This window comes from Panthera tigris, chromosome A1 (assembly GCF_018350195.1).
Source record: "Panthera tigris isolate Pti1 chromosome A1, P.tigris_Pti1_mat1.1, whole genome shotgun sequence".
Lineage (NCBI taxonomy): Eukaryota > Metazoa > Chordata > Mammalia > Carnivora > Felidae > Panthera > Panthera tigris.
Genome location: NC_056660.1, coordinates 68,309,071 through 68,331,557, shown reverse-complemented (window position 1 = coordinate 68,331,557; position 22,487 = coordinate 68,309,071). Strand labels below are relative to the sequence as shown.

The window sequence follows — 22,487 nt, the reverse complement described above, 5'->3', positions numbered from 1 at the left end:
GAAAAGTCAATAATGCAGTGCCAGTCTGAGCCGGAGGGCTGAGAACCAGGAGAGCCAATGGTATGATCCCAGTCTGAAGGCTGGCAGACTAAAGGCCTAGGAAGAGCCAATGTTTCAGTTTGAGTTTGAGTGCAGGGAAAAGCCAATATTCTAGTTCAAAGTGCTGTTAGGCAGGAAGAATTCACTGTTATTTGGAGGAAGGTCAGCCTATTTGTATTATTTAAGTCTTCAATGGGTTGGAAGGAGACCACCCCCAACAGGGAGGGCAGTCTTGCTTTACTCAGTCTGCCAATTTAATCTCCTCCAAAGATGCCCTCACAGAAACACCCAGAATGATGTTTGACCAAATATCTAGGCACCCCATGGCCCTGTCACATTGACATAAAATGAACCACCCGGAGACTCTGGTGTGATCTCTGGAGTGTGGGCTGAACCCAGTGTCTTGTTTTTAACGAAGCAAACAGGGAAAAATGGTGAGGTTTCACTTCTGAGATAAAAACAGGAGACTGTGACTCAATTTTGCTGGTACTCCTCTCTTGCTCTCGCCAGCTAGGATGAAGCCAGCTGCCACATTGCAAGCTGCCCTGTGGTGAAGCCCATATGGTCAGGCCTCCGGCTGACAGCCAACAAGGGAGTAAGGGCCTCACTGTAACAGCCCTAGAGAAACCGAATCCTGCCAACAACCACTGAAGGAGCTTAGCGGTAGATGGACCTCGAGTGAAGCCTTCAGATGACTGAAAGCCCAGCCCACAGCTTGACTGCAGACTTGGGAGTGATCAGAGCCATGGCTAGACTCTTGCCCCACAGAAACTGTGAGGTAATAAATGTTTGTTGTTTTAAGCTTCTAAGCTTTGGGGTCATTTGTTACACAGCAATAGATCATGAATACAGACTGTGTAAATGAACCAAAACATAGTGAATAAAGAAGCAAACAAAATAAATCAAGGGAAAACATTCAAACTTTGCTTCCAAGAAAGGTGTTTTCGGCTCTGGTAGAGAAAAAGCTGCCCTCTAACCTGTACTGGTTTTCACTTTCGTCTCTGTTTCGCTCCCAAAAGGAGGAGGGCTGCTGGACGGCAGTCGGATTAAAGGCCCTTTCAGCCACGTGCAGGCTGCCCAGATGGCCCTTCCAGGATGAAGGCCAGGGCCTCTCGATCCTTCCCTCTCCTCCCTTGTGAAGTGAGAGGAGGAGTCTGGAGGCAGCTCCCCCAGGAGCGTCCTCCTCCTGCGAGCCTCCTCCTCCTCCCCGCAGTTAGGCCCTGGGAGGACGGCCCAGGGGAACGCTGTGATGGGCACTGGATCAAACTCACTTCTCCTCTTTCGGTTCTACTCGCTAGCAGAGGCAACCTTCAGGATTTGGATTCAGGCTTCAGGCTAGATGTAGACAGAGGACTTTGGTTCGCTTCTCCTTCTAGCTCCTCGAGCAGACCTGAATCTGTTGGGGTTCAGGCAGTGCACCAGAGCTCTGTACTGCCGCTTGAAAATGAAAGCTCCTGGGGGGCCTGGGTGGCTCAGTCAGTTAAGCATCTGACTTCAGCTCAGGTCATGATCTCAAGGTTCAAGTTCAAGCATTGCCTCGGGCTCTGGGCTGACAGCTCAGAGCCTGGAGCCTGCTTTGGATTTTGTCTCCCTTTCTCTACCCTCCCTCACTCGCACTCTGTCTCTCTCTCTCTCTCTCTCAAAAGTAAATAAACGTTAAAAAAATTAAAAATTAAAAAAAAAAAAATTGGAACTCCAGGGGTGCTTGGGTGGCTCAGTCGGTTGAGGGTCTGAGCTGTCAGCACAGAGCCCAATGCAGGGCTTGAAGTCACAAACTGTGAGATCATGACCGGAGCCGATGTGAGACGCTTGACCGCTGAGCCAGCCAGGTGCCTCGAGTGTCTGACTCTTGATTTCGGCTCAGGCCATGATCCCAGGGTTGTGGGATTAAGCCCTGAGTTCGGCTCCAGGCTGAGCCTGCTTAAGATTCTCTCTCTCTCTCTCTCTCTCTCTCTCTCTCTCTCTGCCTTGCCCCATTCATGCTCTAAAATAAAAATAAATTAAAAAATAAAAATAAAATCTCCAGCGAGTAATTGCCATTCCCTTACCCCGGTGTTTTAGGGTGTGTGTGTGTGTGCATATGTGTGTGCATTTGTGCACATGTCATTGTGTGAGGCTGCTTTCACACGAGCTTACACCTCCCTCAAGGATAGGATCCAGGGATTCCTGGGTATTTTGGACAATGTTCTCTCAGTGCCACTGCTAACTCACCATTTCCTGATATGGGCCGAGGTCAAGGATACTGGGGAGTCAGAGTTTATTGTTCAAGGGAGTATCTGCAATACAGCTCCCTGCCCCTCTCAGCTTTGCTGTTGTCCCCAAACTAGCACAGTGCCTCCAATGCCTACCCCCCAGGCCAGCCCCTGGCCGATCCTATTGTTAGCCTGAGTGTTTCCTGAGGAAGTAGACACACCCTGTAAATAGCACAGCCCTGGAGCCCTGCTGTACTGTCATCCACTCCCATCCATCACAGACTCCTCAAAGTCCCCAGCATGGACTCATTCAGGCTGGTCACACCTGCCTTGGGAAGAAAGAACGGAGTCAGTGACAGCCCTATGGGCTGCGCCCAGGACTTTGGCTTGGCCCAGGTTACTGGGATTCTGGTATGTACAAGTAGGGAAAAAATTAATTATGTTATTACCAGGGGGCTAATTTGTATCTGCCTTGACTTAAAGGAAAAGGCGAGATGAAAGACTGGTACTATAGACTGAATGTGTGCATCCCTTCAAAATTCAGATGTTGAAACTAACCCCCAGGAGGCCCCTAGGAGGGGATGAGGTCATGGGTTAGTGCCCTCACGGAAGACACCTGAGCGCCGCCTTCTCCCTTCTGCCACGGGAGGGCACAGTGGGCAGTCAGCGCAGCTGGAAGCGGACCCTTGCCAGGCACCAAATCTGCCGGTCTTGATCCTGATCTCCGAGCTACCAGAACCGTAAGGAATACACATTTGTTTGTTAGCTACCCGGTTTATGCTTGTGTTAGAGCAGCCTGAATGGGGTAAGACAGCAAAGAGGTCTTTGGGATCGGGGATTATGTGTGGATGCCTGTCTGTTGCCACACCAGGCCTGATGTGACAGTAGTCCTCCATGAGCGATAGCTGACCAGAGGTCACCATTCAGTGGTGGACACCATTCAGGAAGAGTTAACAGGGTGCCCGGGTGGCGCAGTCAAACGTCCCACTTCGGCTCAGGTCATGATCTCACGGTTCGGGAGTTCGAGCCCTGTGTCTGGCTCTGTGCTGACAGCTCGGAGCCTGGAACCTGCTTCGGATTCTGTGTCTCCTCCTCTCTCTGCCCCTCTCATGCTCTGTCTCTCAATAAATCAACGTTTAAAAAAAAATCAAAAAAAAAAAAAGTTTTTTTTTATTTTTGAGAAAGAGACAGAGAGACAGAATGCAAGTGGAGGAGGGGCAGAGAGAGAAGGAGACACAGAATCCCAAGCAGGCTCCAGGCTCTGAGCTGTCAGTGCAGAGCCAACGTGGGGCTCGAACTCACGAACCGTGAGATCATGACCTGAGCCGAAGTGGAACGCTTGACCGGCTGAGCCACCCAGGTGCCCTGATACCTGATATTTTAAAAGATAAAAATGTAAATCATACCCCAAATACTGTCAATGTAAAATTGTAATCATATGATAAAACAATGAAATCTCTGATACTTCTGAGTCTTTGAAATGGGAAGATTTTGTAAAAAATTCCCATAAACTAAACCAAGTATCATTCCTACAGTTTCTTTTTTCCTAGTTGATGTGTACTAAATAGGTCTTTGTATTTAATCTTCCAAGTTGATAGTCTTCTTTTTCTTCACTAATAGATCTTAGAGAAATCCTAGAAGGTAACCTGAAGACTACTGTTCTAAGAAAGTATCAAAAGATATACTACATCATCTTACCTGGAAAAGCAGCAGATCTTTTAAAAAATCTAATACCTCGGGGCGCCTGGGTGGCTCAGTCGGTTAAGCATCTGACTTTGGCTCAGGTCATGATCTCGCAGTTTGTGAGCTCGTGTCCCACATCGGGTGAACCCTGCTTCTCTCCCTCTCCCTCTCCCCCTCGTTCACTGTGCCCTCTCGCTCTCTGAACCCCCCCACCCTCCAAAAAACCCCCAATACCTCAAAGAGAAAACAAAACCAGAGAAGTTAATATTAAAAAAGGTGAAACCAGTTTATCCATTTGACAAATGAGTGCTACTATGGTTTATTAGTACTTACATGTAACATATATTTTGAAAATTAAGAAACAAATAGGTGAGCAGCTTTTTTAGGGAACTTGTGACCGTTCTGTCTGCTTCACAGGTTCCGGGGGTCAGATGGGTTCCAAACTGCGCGGCACTTTACTCCTCCAGCTACCTAGATTTCCATTCACGGCCCTCCAGCAATCAGTGAATAGTACAACTTGGGAGAATTTCAAAATACTGCTCTTCGGCCATAAGGAAATTCTCCCAATTGAAATTATAATTTGATAGGTTTAATTACTTTATAAAAGCTTCAAGTGAGATCATGAGGCTAACCAGATACTGATTTATTATACTAAAATATAGGCACGTTTTCCTTTAAATATTTGAGATCCTATCTACAGTGCCTTCGTTATATTCATTCAGATTATTCTTATATTCTAAAACAATGAAGCCTCTAAACTGGTGGAATGTTGCCAGAGGATTTCAACAGAGTCTGAAGGCAACATAACCAAAAGGCATAGTTTAAATTGGCTTAGGGAATGAATGGGCTCCTTATCAGGGCAGCTGAAGGCTGTACATAATTAACAGCCTCTGTCAACATTCACAGGGCCCCATATAGAACAGGCAGGCCCTACAGCCCTACCCAGCAGCAACCTCCAGCTTCTGGCACCTTAAAATCCACAAGACCGCAACAAAAAGACAGCCCCAACCCCTCACTAGAAGGATACATTTTAGTTACACTAGCAGGACCACAGAGCAACTGCTAATTAATGTTAATTACCTGGAATGATTGTGTTCACATTAGCATTGAGACTTCCAATTAGCTAGCTGTCCTCAAAAATATAAAACACTATTTATGGAGACAAGTTTGTATTTGTAATTACTGATTTTATTTTATTTTTTAAAATTTTATTTATTTTGAGAGAGAGAGAGAGAGAGAGAGAGTGCACGGGAGGGGCAGAGAGACAGAGAGAGAATACCAAGCAGGCTCTGCACTGTCAGCACACAGCCCGATTCGGGGCTCGAACACACAAACCATGAGATCACGACCCGAGCCGAAATCATGAGTCAGTCACTTAACCGACTGTGCCACCCAGTAAAATCAGTAATTACCCCTGTAATTACTAATTTTAAAGTCTTTCTTGTGTTATTATTTATAAAGGGTATGAGAATGATCTATTAACCTTCCTTTTTTTATGACGCATCGTCCATTTAATTCAGCTTGGATATTTCTGTATCAAGAGTATTAAATTCATTCTACGGCAATTCTTAGTTATTTTCGTACATATTGAACACATTTCCGTCACGAACATGTACAAAAACCGAACCAAACCAATCCAGAGGAAGTTTCATTAAATAAATTTATTTGTTAAAATAATTTAACTCCAAATACAACTGTTGAATTTGCATTGAGTTATAACTACAATCCATGTTTTAATCGAAATGTCAAGGTTTAACAACTGACATTGTTACAAAACAATAAACTGTTGTTCAATTTTAAATGGTCAGTTGTATTAGAGCTCAACAATGAACTGTGAACTATATCTCTGGGAAACCCCAAATCAATAATGATAAGTCTGTTTCCAAAACCCACTGCGGTCATTCTTGAAACCCTGATCAAGATTTAATAGATGCACAATGACACGTTAATTTAAAAAAAAAAAAAAAAAAGACCCCCATAGTCTCAAACGTTTGATTGGCCAAGGAGACAGGTAAAGCTTACCAGCGTGAACACAAGGCTAGTGAGAAGAACAACTAAAAACCAAAACAAACCAGCGGAAAACCAACAGCAACAAACAAAATAAGCACTTTCACATTCAGACATACACGGACAACATTCCCATTGGAAAACTCCTGAAAACACACAGCAGACATCCTTAGGCAACATTTCTTCACAAAGAAAAGCATAAAATATCAGTAGTTTTTCCACAGAAGAGTGACGGCAATTCTAGCACTTAGTCAAAAATTCAGTTCTAGTTCTACGAACCAAAGGAAAAGATCACGGAGCACCTTTCGATAGTTTAAGGAAGATTTTACGTAACGCTTTTGATCCGATGCTGGCGTGTATGTTGTAAATTGAACAAAATGAAAGGCATCCATTACCATCACTATCACAGCTTGAAAAAGAACCACCCCCCCCCAAAAAGCTGCAACATAAAAGGGGAAAAAAAAAAGAACTTAAAAAACGCTGCCTGTGTTGAAAGTAAAACAACACAAAAGGAAAACAAAGGAAAAAGCTTATCACAAATAGCTAAAGAAAAAGTGGGTCTTTGGATCAAACCATAACATTTTTAAGGCATGTTAGAAAAACTTTCACTTATCTAGGTGCTAGTCTGATCAGGGCATAAAATAAATAGCGACACAAGGTCACCAACTTTTCTCTGTAGCCACGATGATTTGTGTGCCAACAAATTTAATCCTCCCGTTCTTAAGCTTGTTATTAACATCTCAACAAACACATTCATTCAAACCGAGTTATATTCATACCAGATGAAATACCAACAGTTAAGAGCACAAGAGGGTTCCCATGTTTCTGGATATCTTTGATGCTTTGTCACTAAATATGAAGGGCTGTGTGCAGACGCTGATCAGGCAGCCAAATCAGTTCTTATCAACATCTTTACAGTGAAAACCCACCTTACTGTCTGACGCAAACACGGGGGACGAAAATCCGGATTTTGAGTTAATCTTTCCACCTTACATTTTGCCATACTTTTCATATTTGACTTCTTTTTCTTGTCTGCATGGCAATCCATAGTGTAAAACTGTAGAGTCTTTACAGATGTTTTTAATATGTGCTCTTAGTTGTCTGTTAAATATGGAATTCTAAAAAAACAATCATTCTGAGAAGTTAGACGCTTCAAGTCTCAACCGATTCACTAACAAATATTTCTATTTTTCAGTAGATAAATCGTACTTCTTGAATCTCTGGTTTCTCTAAAGGTTTGAGTCAAATCAACTGTTACATACTGAAATCTGTTTCAGTAAAATGGGTTAGAACTTTCCATCCTGTAAACAAGGTGCTTCACAATTGGGGGTTATAAAAAAAACAAAAACAAAAACCAAAACCTATATTGAAGAATGCAAATATTCACAATTCAAAGATTTTTAACAATCACAGCCTGGTTGGATCCACATATCTCTGTTTTCTCACCTATGAAAAGTACTATCCACCTTTCTGCTATCCGTTAAGCTTAATGCCAGCTCACTAAACACTTGGGGGTTACCAAGGATTTCAGAAAGTGTCAAAAACACGCAAATAATTTAAAAAATGTTTTTGATACACTATATTCTGCAGTCGGGATGCTCAGTGTAGGCAATGATCTCTGACTTGTGCCAAATTCTCAGGAACAATAAACACACATGCACACGCAAACACACACTCCTCTCTCAGGTACCCACAGAAGACCAGCGGTTACTTGCACAAGTGTGTGAAAGCAACAAAGTGTGGGGCAGGAAGCAGATCGCAGGCTCAGCGCTATTGCAGTTCTGAAGGCCAAATCTATCTCCAGAGGATTCGCTCAGGATACTCTCTTCAGCATTTACAGCTCTGAAGTTTGTTCAAAACCCTTCTGCACTTGATTGTAAAACCTACGAATAGGTTTTTCCTGTGCCACTAGTCATGCAAATGATAAATACTTCACGGCTATGAAAACCCAAAATGTCAGAGCTTGAGCACCTTTTCAAAAGAAAATATTCTCTCTAGCTTTATTTGCCACTTCAGTAATCAGGGCAAAATTGTTATAAGAAAATCTTTATATAATTCCCCAGGAAAATTAAAGATAAAAGGGTTGGTGGTTTTTTGTTTTTGTTTTTGTCCCTTACCTTCCACTCTATAATTTATGTTCTACTTTTAAGCCCAAATTATTTCACATGGTTATTCAATTTTTAGATGCCTGCAATAAAGCTCTGCTATAGCAAACGTGATTTCGAAAGCAGGTTAGCCAAGAATCACACCACAACCAGAGCCCTTAAAGGCAAGAAGGTTTGCTGCTTTAACGAACGTAAAAAATGCAAGATGTGTGTACTGTCCTGTGAGGTTTCTGCAAACGGGAACACGTGGATGCAACATGGCTTCATTTTCCTTACACGATGGTACTAGTTAATCTACCAGAACGCTTCTTGTGAGTAAGGCGAGGCAATCTTCCCATCACATCGCTTTCTTCTTGTCAATTAAGACCATGCCCGCTTTGTTAACAGAGGGTGGGCTTGGGGGTTAAATTTGGATCAAACCCTTGTGAGAGCCTCCATTTTGGGTGGCAAAGCAGGTGATTTAACACATTCGAAAGCCAGATCGTATTCGTACACAACCTGTTCTGATTTTTTTTGCTCTAGCAAGGATCGATGCACGAGTTAGTTCTGCGTCACACGTTAGGATAACATCTACAGTTAAGCATCAATTTTGAGGAACAGAAATGCGTCAGCTGAGGAAAGAATCTCTCCCTGTAATGCCATTGGCAGGTCAGCTGTTACTGACTTGACGGAATACATTGGTTAGAAGCACTATCTCAAGTCCTGAAATTTCAGTACTCTCCATAGGAAAATATTTCTCCTTTACTTATTTTTTTTTTTCAAAGAAGACAAAATATCTTAACCGCAAGTGGTCATAGGGATTCTTCTGGTTTCTCTCTCATGATTATTTTGAATTTATACAATAGTTGCTTCTGTCAACTCGGTGACAATGCCACCACAGCTTCCAAAGGAGATCACCCTGTAGATTGGCTATGCCTTCAAGTGGCAGGTGCGTCCAGGAGGCCGAGGACAACGGTGAAGACTGTAGCTACTGACCCCAAGTGGTACTCAGAGACCTCAACTGACAATCATTGCTCGACGCCGAACAAGGGCGGCCGTTGCACTGCAGAGTCACCCCCCACACCCTGCGGACACCGCAGTCGCCCGGACGACTGGCCCGACCGGGGCGGCCGCATCGGACGCTATTGGATGTTACAGGCGGAACAGCACGGGTCGTCTTTGTCAGGCTGCGCGGCGTAGTTCATCTGCCTCACGATTTCGGCAAAGAGTTCGTCCACCATCGTTTTGCTCTTCGCAGAAGTCTCCATAAAGGGGCAGCCCCACTCTTCGGCGAGGGCCCTGCCTTCATTGGATGACACCTCCCTCTCACTTTCCAGGTCCACTTTGTTCCCAACCAAGATGACTGGCACTTTCTCATACCTACAAGAGAGCAAACGAGACACAGACATTATAAAAGTTGGCACTAAGTTAAGAGACTAAAACGTATCTTCTCTCTTTTCATTCTATTCTACCACAAACATTCTCTTTAGTTGCCCGAAACGTCATTTGCCTCACTTGGCTTGACATCTCCCTGAGGGCATTCAGGTGCTGCCCTCACAGTGGATAGTAAATGCGGTTTTGGAAACGAGGCTTTACATGAATCAATTCTACATCTTCGAAAATCAATTTACCTTTCCAGATATATTTGGAAAATTATTCTCAGAATCTCAGAATAAATCCTGTTAGGTGGCTTAATTTAAACTTTTTCCATTCTAAGAGATGCTTACTCAAAATTTCAGTTGATGAAGTAATAGCTCTACTGAGCAAGCAAACGATTTATAATTGTCAGCATTTTACTCAGCTCCATAAATATACAAAACCGGTCATGTTGGAATAGTTCCTAAGACAAAAGACAGTAGAAATCATTAGGATGGAAACTATCAAATATGACTACATTCTATCCCTTTGATAAAACTGTTCCAGATTAGCCAGTTGAAAGACATCATGGTTCTTTTCAGCCTGCAAGGAGTAAACATTTCAGTCATTAGCTTTATTTGATGCTGTCCCTTCCTTCCTAACCAGCACAAGTGTGCCATAGGCCGAATGTTTGTGCCCCCTTCTTCCCAGTGTTGAAGCCTAAGCCCCACTGTGATTGTATTTAAGAGTTTGGGGCTTTGGGGCAGTGATTTCATCATGGATGGGATTGGTGCCCTTGTATATGGAAAAGAGATAGGGGACTGCTCCCTTGCCCCGACCCTAAGTGAGGACTCAGCAAAAAGAGGAGTCCAAGAACGAGGGAAGCGGGCCCTCAGCACACACAGAAGCTGGCAGAGGCTTGATCTTGGACTTCCTGCCTCCAAACTGTTGTTTAAGCCCCACATTCTGAGGTTTTTTGTTATAGCAGCCAGACAAAGATAAGGCGTCTGTGAGTTATGACATCTGGAAAAAAGCTAGACTAATAAGGATAACAAAACGGTATGAAAAGAACAAAGTAAAAAGGCCCTAAATCATTTTGATACCTAAGGCTGATCGATTCTCTTTACGATGGTTACTCACAGTGTAAAAATACATGGTGCTACTCTGCATAGTTATTTACTAATATTGTTTATGTTTGTTCTAAGGAATGTTGCTAATATATTTTCCTAAGGCTATCATTTTTACTTTAAACATCATTTATTTATTTTCTAATTTTTTTAAGTTTATGTATTTTTTAGAGAGAGAGCAAGAGAGCACAAGCAGGGAAGAGGCAGAGAGCCAGGAAGAGAGAGAATCCCAAGCAGGCTCCACGCTGTTAGTGCACAGCCGGACAGGGGCTTGATCTCATGAACCATGAGATCACGACCTGAGCCAAAATCAAGAGTCAGATGCTTAATCACCTGAGCTACCCAAGTGCCCCAAACATCATTTTAAAAGCTTCTTGTGATTTTAGTATAAATCAGTGTGTGTGTGTGTGTGTGTGTGTGTGTGTATGTGTGTGTACCTTCCTCTAAGCAGAATGCATCTCTAATCTATAAAGGAAGTAAACCACACCATTGCACATAAGGATAACAAATATGACAGGACGCGGCCACTCCATGAGAAGAGAAAACTACCATATAGGACTTCACTGAGGCGGGGTTCGTACACAGTTTTTATCATTCAGGAAACTGAGTGCTGGGCAGGTGGTTAATATGAGTGAGAATCCTTCCACGGTCTCCTCACTCGGTGAAATTGGTTCTCTCCCCTCACTCATGCTTGTAAAGCAAACTATATTCCCACCAGAGTCTCACTTCTGTCTCTGGCACTCGGTCAAACTGAGAACTGTTTCAACAAGAGGGCTCCCAGTAGTGCGCCACTTAGCAATCTGGAACATAAAAACAACTTAAAAATGTGTGGGGACAACCGTATCAAAGGTAAATCTAGAACTTGGGTATTCTTTTGCAGGAAATGGATTTGGACAAACTCCAATGTGTATCAGTGGCTTTATCTGAATTTACTGTGGCCCAGCTGGGCCTTGTGCTTTGTGGCCTCAGATCCTACTGCGAGCTCTGGCTGTACGACACACGGGTTTTTCACACCTTCTAGGACTCTTCCCTACAAACAATTACGTAAGTGTGCCTGGTGGCCTCTGCAAGGACGAGTGGCAGCAAGGTGAAGCTGCATTACAAACGCTGCGGACCTGCTGCTTTGCATACGAGCCCTCTCAGCCTTCCGAACTTATTTTACTCGCAAGCTTTTAACTGCATTTCGGTTTTCCTTATGAGAGTATATACACCGCAGCGTTACTTTAAATCACCTTGTTTGGCAGGGAAAGAACATAAACATGAATACAATCCCGAAAAATGTATTGGTTGAATTTAATCGGGTTAAAAATTAATTTCAATCTCTGTGGACCATCCTTTAACAGGGAAAGTGATGACATCACTTTCTCTTAGTAGTTAAGCAGTGTTTTAGAGACTATGTTTTTAGTTTAAATAAAGTATGAAATCATGTTTTATAGGTAAAGAAATAGTTCTTACACTTCTAACTAAACGCTACAGCTGTGTGGATTTTCAAAACTTGCAAACGTATCAAATCATTAGCAGTTGTATCACGCACCGTTTGAATCAAGAATCTGAATAAATGTTGCCAACGGATTCTCAAAAGGGCAACAAGAACACTGCAAACATAAGTCCGTATGCAACAGCATTTAGTTAACTGTCGAGTGAAGGTGACAGTTTAGCAGCAGAGAACCTGGCCATTATATCACTATCTGAATGGTCAGCGGTCTTCTCTAAGACCGAGATGCTAAAAAGGCAGGAGCAATTCAGACTGATGTCCTCAGAAGACTTTCAAAGGTCTTCGGGGAAAGGAAGTATTCTCTACATCTCGGAATAGCAGACGGTGAGAAATTGTGTCTCTTGCTGTTAACATTAATACATGACCGCAGAAGAGATTCGAAACTGGGATTTGGAGGCTCGGCTTCCAGCCCGGCCACTGAGGCTGCAAGACTGAGCAAACCTTGCACCGTAGTCACCTGTAGTCACTTCCTTGTCGGTAAAAAGGGAGTCAGGGGATCTGTTCCCACTGAACGCACAGGTCGCTGTAAAGCTCACAGGATGCCCTAGAAAGCCCCGAGTGCTGGGGAAACGCAGGGCGGTGCTTCTTTCCTGTCCCGCCTGCCCGTTGCTTCGAGGACACAGCTTCTCGAAGTGTCAGAAGGGAGGTGAGGAGCTCCTGAGGACAGACAGGCAGGAGAGCCTGACCCCGAGTCAAGGAACGAAGCAGCCACCTGCCGCCAGCCTTCGCCTTCTCCAGTCCCCTGGGCTGAGCAGGAGGGGAAGGGGAGCAAGCAGAGAAGGAAAGCCTTCTTTCTCCAGATACAGCTACCTGTGCGGAAGGGGAGGCGAGGCTTCGGGTTGGGCTGACGGGACGGGTCCTGTGTGGAGGGGGTAAGATTTGGAGAAACCAGGATCCTCCTCAAGGTGGGCGGGTGAGAAGGCAAAGGGAAAAAAGCAAAAAAGCCCCGTGTTGACACAACAGAGGGGGAGCATGGGGAAACCCTGCTCCCTGCTCCAGCAAGGGTGTGTTGAAAAACCAACAAAGCCAGACCAGGACTCCGGTCCCTGAACTGCCTCTAGCTAGTTCTGTGAATTTAGCAAATTAACTTCATCTCTTGCTTCCCAGTTTCTTGAACTATAAAGTGAGCTGGACTAGGTTTCCAAGGCGTGCTTCAGCTTCGAAGTTAAAAATCAGGACCTAGTGGGCCATTCCCACAATCAGTACATATCACTGACCAAGTGATGGCTGACAGCTTAGCACTGTTCTTGGCACAACACCCAACAGGATGATCTTTTTTTTTTTTTTTTTTTTTTTAGTGTTTATTTTTGAGAGAGAGAGAGAGAGAGAGAGAGAGAGAATGGGGGAGGGGCAGAGAGAGGGACACGCAGCATCCGAAGCAGGCTCCAGGCTCTGAGCTGTTAGCACAGAGCCCGATGTGGGACTCAAACCCACGAACCGTGAGATCATGACCTGAGCTGAAATCAAGAGTCAGACACTTAACCGACTCAGCCACCCAGGCGCTCCTCCTTGGTATTTCTTTTAAGAACGTGAGCAGGGTTATGGTCATGCAGCTCAAATAATCTTATATTTGTTCATAGTCTGCAAACAGTTGTTTTATCGACATGATTTTTACAGTGTTTATTGTATTCATGAGCATGATTACATGATGTATTGATGAATAAAACTAGCTCTGCCTAATGCACTGAATGGATCATCAGACACTCAGGCTTGAGCATCACTCGGCTGTAGAATGTCGACAGGCTTCTCAGTGAGGTAGCTTCACAGAGTTCACAACATTTGATGCTTGCCAATGGATTCCAGTGGTTTTTTAATGGCTTTCCAATAGTCTCATGTTGTTTTCTCTTTTTTGGTAACTTTCCTGATATGTGTGTATGCATATGTATGTGTGTATGTATGTTTTACTTCTGGTTGTGCCTAAACTTGGCCAATTGCCAAAATAAGTGGGGAATTAAAAAAAGTACTGATCCCCAGGCCCTACTCCAGACCTACTGGATCTGAACTTATGGGACCAGAGACCCACAAAGAGGCTATTAAAAAAATATATATATCTACATGTGTAAGCTCTGAAGACTACTCGTGCGGGTCAGCAGGGTTTTGAAGACACTGGCCTAATCTGTTGCTTCGTGACCTCAAACCATACTGTGTTGACATAGTTCACAGTTTTCCACTGTGGCAAATCCGGAATCAATTCCTTCTTCCCTTCGTTTATTCACCAGTGATAAGCTGTAGACAGAAACCACTACGGTCAGCGCCTTTAACTTCCTTTGGAGGGTGCTGTATTGCAGCGTATGAAAAGAAGGCCGTGCGGGGGCGCCTGGGTGGCTCAGTCGGTTAAGCGGTTAGGCTCTTACCACTCTTGAATTCAGCTCAGGTCACGATCTCACGGTTTGTGTCATGCTGCATTCTTCTAAGTCACTTTTGCACAAGCATGTTGAAGTACAATTGTCTCTGAATTCAGGAATGAAAATCAGGAAGATTTTTATAGGTCCCCTTAGTCAACCTTCCCCTCATGTTAAAAATCTCATCTACCAAGAGAGTCTCAAGGCAAAATGTCAAACCACTCGAGGCTCCAACCACTTCCATGACAACCTCACCAAATGGCTATATTTGAACATCATTAGTGATGCGGAACTCATATCTCAAACAACCCATTCTGTCCTTTCTGTCAGTTCTGTTAAACGTTAGTGTTAAAAAGCAGGTGATAAAAGGTTTATCCCTGTCTCGTGAGCTGTCATTTGTAACATCTTGGCCCTTCCCATAGGTCCTAGTTCTTGTACCCTTTAGAATATAGAAATCTGTTTCTCCAGAATGCAAATAGGTTTTCTTTCTCCTCTCCCTGCTCAAATTAAATAAGTACAGTCGACCCTGAACAATGTGGGAATTGGGGCGCTGACAGCATATAGACTCCCCCAAAACTTAACTGCTAGTAGCCTCCTGTTGACTGGAAGCCTTACTGGTAACAAAAGCAGTCATTTAACACATACTTTGTTATATGTATTATATACTGTATTCTTATAATAAAGTAAGCTAAAAAAAGAAAATGTTAAGAAAATCCTAAGAAAGAGGGGCACCTGGGTGGCTCAGTCGGTTAAGCGTCCGACTTCGGCTCAGGTCATGATCTTGCGGTCCGTGGGTTCAAGCCCCGTGTCGGGCTCTGTGCAGACAGCTCAGAGCCTGGAGCCTGTTTCAGATTCTGTGTCTCCCTCTCTCTCTGCCCCTCCCCTGCTCATGCTCTGTCTCTCTCTGTTTCAGAAATAAATAAACGTTAAAAAAATTAAAAAAAAAAAAAAGAAAATCCTAAGAAAGAGAAAACACGTTTACAGTACTGTATTTATTTATTGAAAAAAATTTATTTTTTTCTATTTATTGAAAAAATAGAAAAACATTTATTGAAATTTTTTTGAATTTATTTATTTATTTGAAATAAATTTATTGAAAAAAATTTATTTATTATTTATTGAAAAAAATCTGCATATAAGTGGATCTGCACTGTTCAAACCCATGCTGTTCAAGGGTCAGCCATAATAATGATAAAAATCCCAGCGATATTTAAATAGGTAAGGAGGAAAATGAAAGACATTTTTAATCCCATTTCCATGAGAATAATCTAACTTTCTGGTATATATCCTTCCAGACTATTTTCCTATACGAATCTATATAAACATAGATATTAGTTTTTGTAAAAGGAGACTGTACCAATTATATTTGAAATTTCCATTTCAATAAATGATATAAGTTTTATTAATGGCTAAGTAGTATTACATTTTATAGACTCTATACTCTAACTGTACCATAATTTAATTACTTCTTCCCCATTAATGCATTTTTTTTACTGATTCATTTTTTTTACTAACATAAACAGCAGTCTGATGAGCTACACTTAGAAGTGTGATTTCTGTCTCAAAGGTATATGTAATATGTGTGTAGGTGGGCCAGAAAAATCACATTTCTAAGTTCATCAGATTGTTGTGCACACACACAGAGTCTTAACTGGCATCCCAAAAGTTGTATTACAACCAGTAGTGTGTAAGTTAAGAGTGCCTGTTTCTGCAACCGTGGGACTGATATTTTTAATCTTTCAGTAAAGTATTGTGGCAGTCCTGAAGAAAAAGGATTGTTTTTGGCTAGGAGGTGACAGCTTCTACCACAGCTTGCTAGCACGAAATATCAATACTTCTTGTAAGGATGGAAACCATGAGCTAAGTAAGGCTGCTCTCTTCCTCTAGACTGACTTGTTTTGAAGTGACTAAATATTTCATCTTAAAAGGGCACTTCTGGTAATTTAGCTTGAGTAATGAAACCACAGTCCTCTGCTCTGACTTTCTGCTGGTTTCAGAATGCATCCTGAAGAAGAGAGAGAAATCTGTAAATGTAATACAAAAATTAAGCGTGGAGAATAATGACAGTAAAAAGACATTCAAAGCTATCAGGGATACTCCATACCAAGGTTAATAAACATAATCTGCCTTCCTAGAAATTAAGAGCTGGCACTGTATCAGAAGAATCGGTTCCTCGTAGTTTGTGAGGGTCCAATTGATCATGACAATGCAACTGAGGCATTTTAAATGTTGTATTAAAAACCAACTGAGGGAGAAAATATTTTTACATCTGATAAAGGATTTATTATCCAAAACATACAAAGGAGTCTTGAAACTCAACAATAAGAAAACCATCAACCCAATAAAAAATCAGTCAAAGACCTTAACAGACACCTCATCAAAGAAGATATACAGGTGGCAAATAAACATATGAAAAGATGCTCTACCATCATATGTCATCAGGGAAATGCAAATTAAAGCAATGAGATACTGCTACACTCCTACTAGAGTGGCCAAAATCCAGAACACTGACACCACCAAATGCTGAAGGATGTGAAGCTACAGGAACTCTCATTCGCTTCTGGTGGGAATGCAAAATGTTTAGCCACTTGGGTGGTTTCCTACACATACTCTTACCACGCAGTCTAGCAATCCCAAGTATTTACCCAAAGGAGCTGAAAACTTGTATCCACATAAAAACCTGCACATGGATGTTTATAGCAACCTCACACATAATTGCCAAGATTTGGAAGCAACCACGATATCCTTCAGTAGGTGAATGGATAAATAAACTGTGGTCCGTCCAGACAATGGGATTTCATTCAGCAGTAAAAAGGAGTCAGCTATCAAGCCATGAAAAGACAGGGAGGAACCCTAAATGTACATTACTAAGTGAAAGAAACCAATCTGGAAAGACTACAGACTGTACGATTTCAGCTATATGATATTCTGCAAAAGACAAAACTATGGAGACAAGTTAACAGATCAAAGGTTGCCAGGAGTTGGGGTGGGAGACGGGAAGGGATGAACAGGTGCAACACAGTATTTTTAGGGCAGTGAAAATACTCTGTAGGATACCATAATGATAGATGCATGTTATTAAGCATTCGTCCAAATCCACAGAATGTACAACACCAAGAGTAAACTCTAAGGTAAACTGTGGACTTTGGGTGATTACGATGTGTCAATGCAGGTTCATCAATTGTCACAAATGTACTACTGTGGTGGGAGATGTTGATAATGGGGGAGGCTATGCATGTGTAGGCAGGGATTATATGGGAAATCTCTGTATGTTCCTCTCTTTTTTCTTTTCTCCTTTCTATCTTCTGCCCACTTTGCTGGGAAGATGACCACAACTGTAGAAACTGTGTAGCAGTGCAAAAGGCTATTAAACCATTTATCTAACATTTATAAAACACTCCATGCAACAAAAGCAGAATATATTCTTCCCAAGTGCTCCTGGAACATTCACTAGGATAGACCATGTTTGGGCTATAAAAACTGTAACAAATGTCAAAGAATTGAAATGATACAAAATATGTTCTTAGACCATAATGCAATTAAATGGAAAATTAGTAACAGGAAGATATGAGAAAATCTACAAATGTTTGGAAACTGAACCATATACTTCTAAATAACCCACGGCTTAAAGAAGACATCACAAGGAAAACTAGGAAAGATTTAATGGAAAGAAAATAAAAATATACCCAAATTTGTGGGACACAGTTAAAGCAGGTCACAGAGAACTATCATAGCATTAAATGTCTATATTTGAAAAGAAGAAATGTCTCAAGCCAGTGATCTATGCTTCTACATTAAGAAACTAGAAAAAGCACAAAATAAATCCAAATTAAGCAGAAAGTAAAAATAATAAATAGGAAAAATCAAATAAATCAAAGACAGATAAACAATATAGTAAATCTAAATAGAAATAGACCTAAATAGAAAACTAAAAAAACTAGTTCCACATCAGTAGAATTGACAAACCTCTAGCCACACTAAGAAAACAAGGACACAAATTAATGATATCAGAATGAAATAGGAAAAATCACTACAGACCCTACAGACCTTGGAAGAATATGCTCCTGAAAGAGAAACTTAGGTGAAATGCACCAATTCCTTGCAATGATTAACTTACATGATGTCATCCATGCTCCCCTACTCAGGGGCTGACAACAGCTTTCCACTGTTAACCATGTCATATATAAACTTTCCCGTTTAGTTCTTCAGCTATCCAAACTCTTGCCCTTCACATCTAATTCAACCTTATTTCCTACAACTTTCCAAAGAGAATCTTCTGCTCTTAATTCTGTCTCCTTGTTCATGGTGGTCATCTAACTATAGTGGTCCTCACCAATCAAGTTATTTTCAAGGTTTTATTTAAATTCCAATTAGTTAACATACAGTGTAATATGAGTTTCAGGTGTAGAATTTAGTGATTCATTACTTCCTACCAGTCAAATTCTAACTGCCATTCAAAGCTCAGGTCAAATTTCATCTCTTTTAAAATCTTCCCTTACTTTTGTAACGAATTAGTTCGGTTGTCTGAACTCTTATTTACATTTTATATTGAGCATAGGAGTGCTGGGTGGTCTCTCTTTGTTGAGCATCTGACTTTAGCTCAGGTCATGATTTCACAGTTGGTAAGTTTGAGTCCCGCATTGGGCTCACTGCTGTCAGCATGGAGTCTGCTTTGGATCCTCTGTCCCCTTCTCTCTGCCCCTCCCATGCTTAACCTCTCTCTCTCAAAAGTGAATAAAACATTAAAAAAAAGAACTTGGGGTGCATAGGTTTTCATGAATACATCTCTTGAGTACCCACTAGGCATTGTGTGAGGCACTGGAGATATACGACAAATGAAGTCCCTGAAGTTTACATTCAAAAATTGGAGGAAACACTAAACACAAACAGACAATATAACGAAAGACTGTGATGGCTGTTACAAAGAAAATCAATATTACTATGTAATAACCTGCGTAGGCCAATATTAATTACACTGGGTGATCAAAGAAGGCATTTCCAGGAAGATGAAATCTAAGCACAAGCTTGAGGATTGAGAGTTGAATGAGCCATGGGAAAAACCAGGAATGAAACCTTTTAGGCAGAAAAAGATTTTAAAGATAGGCAGTAGGAAAGTAGTAGGCTTATTCAAGGAACAAAAAGGAGACTAGCATGGTTACATCATAAAGAGCAAGGGGAGAGAAGAGCAGGAGGGATGAAGAGGACCGATGGCTACTATTCTAAGGACAGGAGAAAGAGGAGAAAGCTACTGAAGGACTTTAGGCAGGGAAGTTACATGGCGTTATGTGTTAAGAGATCAGTGTGGCTAACATACAGAAAATGGATTTTAGGGTCACAAAAGTAGCAGGAAGATAAAAGACACCTGAAGTGGTCTAGGCAGGAGACAGCAAGGACTTGAACTGGGATGATGGCAATGGCAGTAGAAAAAAAAAAAAGACATAAAATATATTTGGAAATTGCACCAACAAGACATACTAAGGGCTGGTTGCAAGACACAGAGCAGGTAGTGGTTTTGACAAAAAAAAGAGAAATCAGAAATGACTCATAGGTAAACTATTGTTTTTATAAGTATAGTTTTATCTTATGACTAAGAATATAAGACCACAAAGGTAACTACCATATGCCTTCTATTACCCTGTTTCTAATACACTTTCACTGTGACCATGTTTAAAATGATCCTGGCTATCCAAATTACTACTTCTTACAAAGAAGATTCTGGTATATCATGGAGTTCTTAATGAGCATTAAAGACCACCTCCTCTTAGCGTAGAGTTTACAAAATGATGATTTTCCCATAGAACTGGCTACTTCCTTTTCCTACAAAATTTTTATTTTTAAAATATCCTACTCAGGTTATTCATGTCATGTTTCTATTAATATTACTCTAGATTTCCACCCATCCTTCACTGATTATACCTGGGAGTCTCTTTAAAGGCCTGTATGTTTTTTCCATATGTGACATGTTATCTTACTGGGTAAGGTAACAATCATTTGCCACTCAAATTTTACCTTATTAAAGGTCTTCCCATATACTCTCAACTTACTGTTAATAAAAAGAGAATGATATTTTAGCCTTCAACTCTTACCAGTTGGACATTTTGTTTACTTCTGAAAATCTGTGAATGATAATCATGCAACACTGTTAAGTGTACTATTTTTAAAGCTCCTCCTAAATTATTGCTTTAATGAAGTCTTAAAAGTCTTAAAAATATATTAAATAGGATATGAAAAAAGAACTAACCACAAAAGGAAAGGTTAATAAACTGGGCTTCATTAAAATTAAGAATTTAAAAAAAAAATTTTTTTTTTAACGTTTATTTATTTTTGAGACAGAGAGAGACAGAGCATGAATGGGGGAGGGGCAGAGAGAGAGGGAGACACAGAATCGGAAGCAGGCTTCAGGCTCTGAGCCCTCAGCCCAGAGCCCGACACGGGGCTTGAACTCACGGACCGCGAGATCGTGACCTGAGCTGAAGTCGGACGCTTAACTGACTGAGCCACCCAGGCGCCCCTAAAATTAAGAATTTATGCTCATGTAAAGAAACTATTAAGCAAGTGAAAAGGTAAGCCAAAAATTGGGAAAAGGTATTTGCAATACATGTATCTAACACAGGACTTCTATCCAGAATGTATAAAGGACTTCTACAAAAGAGAAGAAAACAACAATACAATTTTTAAATGGACAAAGCACTGGAGTAGGTATTTCTTAGGAGAAGACACCCAAATCATCATGAAGCAAATGAAAAGGCGCTCAACACCATTACACACCAGGGAAACAAAAACTAAACTCACAACGAGGTACCACGGGAATCTTCCCAGGTTAGCTAAGATTAAGACGACTGACAATGTGAGCCCAAGATTAAGTTGGTACAAATACTTTGGAAAATCATTTGGCAGTATTTACTCATGCTGCAAATACGCATTCGTACCCAGTAATCCCACTCCAAGGTATACCCCAAGAGAAAGTGTACATGCGTGTAACCCCAGATACGTACTAGAATGTTCACAGTAGCGTTAATGGTAACGGCCCCAACCCACCCCCAGAAGAGATGACGGAATCGTGGTACGTCCATACGAGGGGAACTACTGCGGCTTAGGAAAGAACTAGCTCCTGCTACCAGCAGCACAGATGAATCTCACAAAGGGTACCTGGAACAACAGAAGCCAGGAGCCCAGGAACAGACGTGACTGTGCTGGTCTTTGGGCCTGCAGTGACAGGGTGGGACACAAGGGAAACCGCTGTGCTGCTCGAAATTTGTGTCCTGGACGTTCATCCAGGATTTGACTATATGGGAGAGGCATCCAGCTGGACATCTAAGATGTATGCACTTTACTGCACAGAAGTGATACTTCAATAAAAAATAATAATAAACTGAAACAGAAAAAAAATCAATAAAGAAGATAATTATCTAAATGATTTCCTCATTAAAATTGGAACAGAAAATAACCTTCAGGACAAATTGAGCGAACATGCATGTTGGCTACGGGGTTTTTCAGTCACAGAAAGTGCAGGATTCAGTCGATCAGTTAGTTTATTACTCAGCTGAACACTGCTAATCAATTTTACATTTCTGTCCAAGTTCTGTGCTGTTTAATTTATATTCAAAATTGCCTGAGGACTGAAAGCGTAAGGAATGCTAATACTAAAGAGCACGTCACTGGAAATAAAAATGATAATTTTGAACATTTTCTTCACTCTCAGATTTATAAATTGGATCCATCTAACCTTAGTTCTTTCTGGGCATATCAAGATACCACAGTACTTCAAATACCTATGTTAGAAAGAAAAAAAAATCTTGATGACTACATTTAATCTGGCTTTTTATTCATTAGAAGTGGGCATTTTCTACCCCAGGAATGTGTGTAAGTAAGTGTTCACAACTAGAAGCCTAAAGCCTTGTCACTTACAAATGCAAAAAATGATCTGAATAAACCAGTTGATTCTCTTATTTAAAAAAAAAAATTATGTTTATTTATATTTGAGAGAGAGAGAGACAGAGATAGAGACAGACAGAGCACAAGCAGGGGAGGGGCAAAAAGAGAGGGAGACACACAATCTGAGGCAGGCTCCAGGCTCCAAGCTGCCAGCACAGAGCCCAATGTGGGGCTCGAACCCATTAACCGTGAGATCATGACCTGAGCCAAAGTGGGTCACTTAACTG

General features: G+C 41.6%; 1 protein-coding gene across 1 annotated transcript in view; it reads right to left on the bottom strand.

Moving 5' to 3' along the window:
• Window positions 1-8,068: 8,068 nt before the first annotated feature.
• The window catches only part of RAP2A (RAP2A, member of RAS oncogene family), a 32,917-nt gene continuing 18,498 nt past the window's right edge, over window positions 8,069-22,487 (bottom strand). The window contains exon 2 of the mRNA XM_007098392.2: window positions 8,069-9,385. Within this exon, the coding sequence (XP_007098454.1) occupies window positions 9,148-9,385 (238 nt within the window). The 3' untranslated portion in view covers window positions 8,069-9,147. The remainder of the gene's footprint in view (window positions 9,386-22,487) is intronic.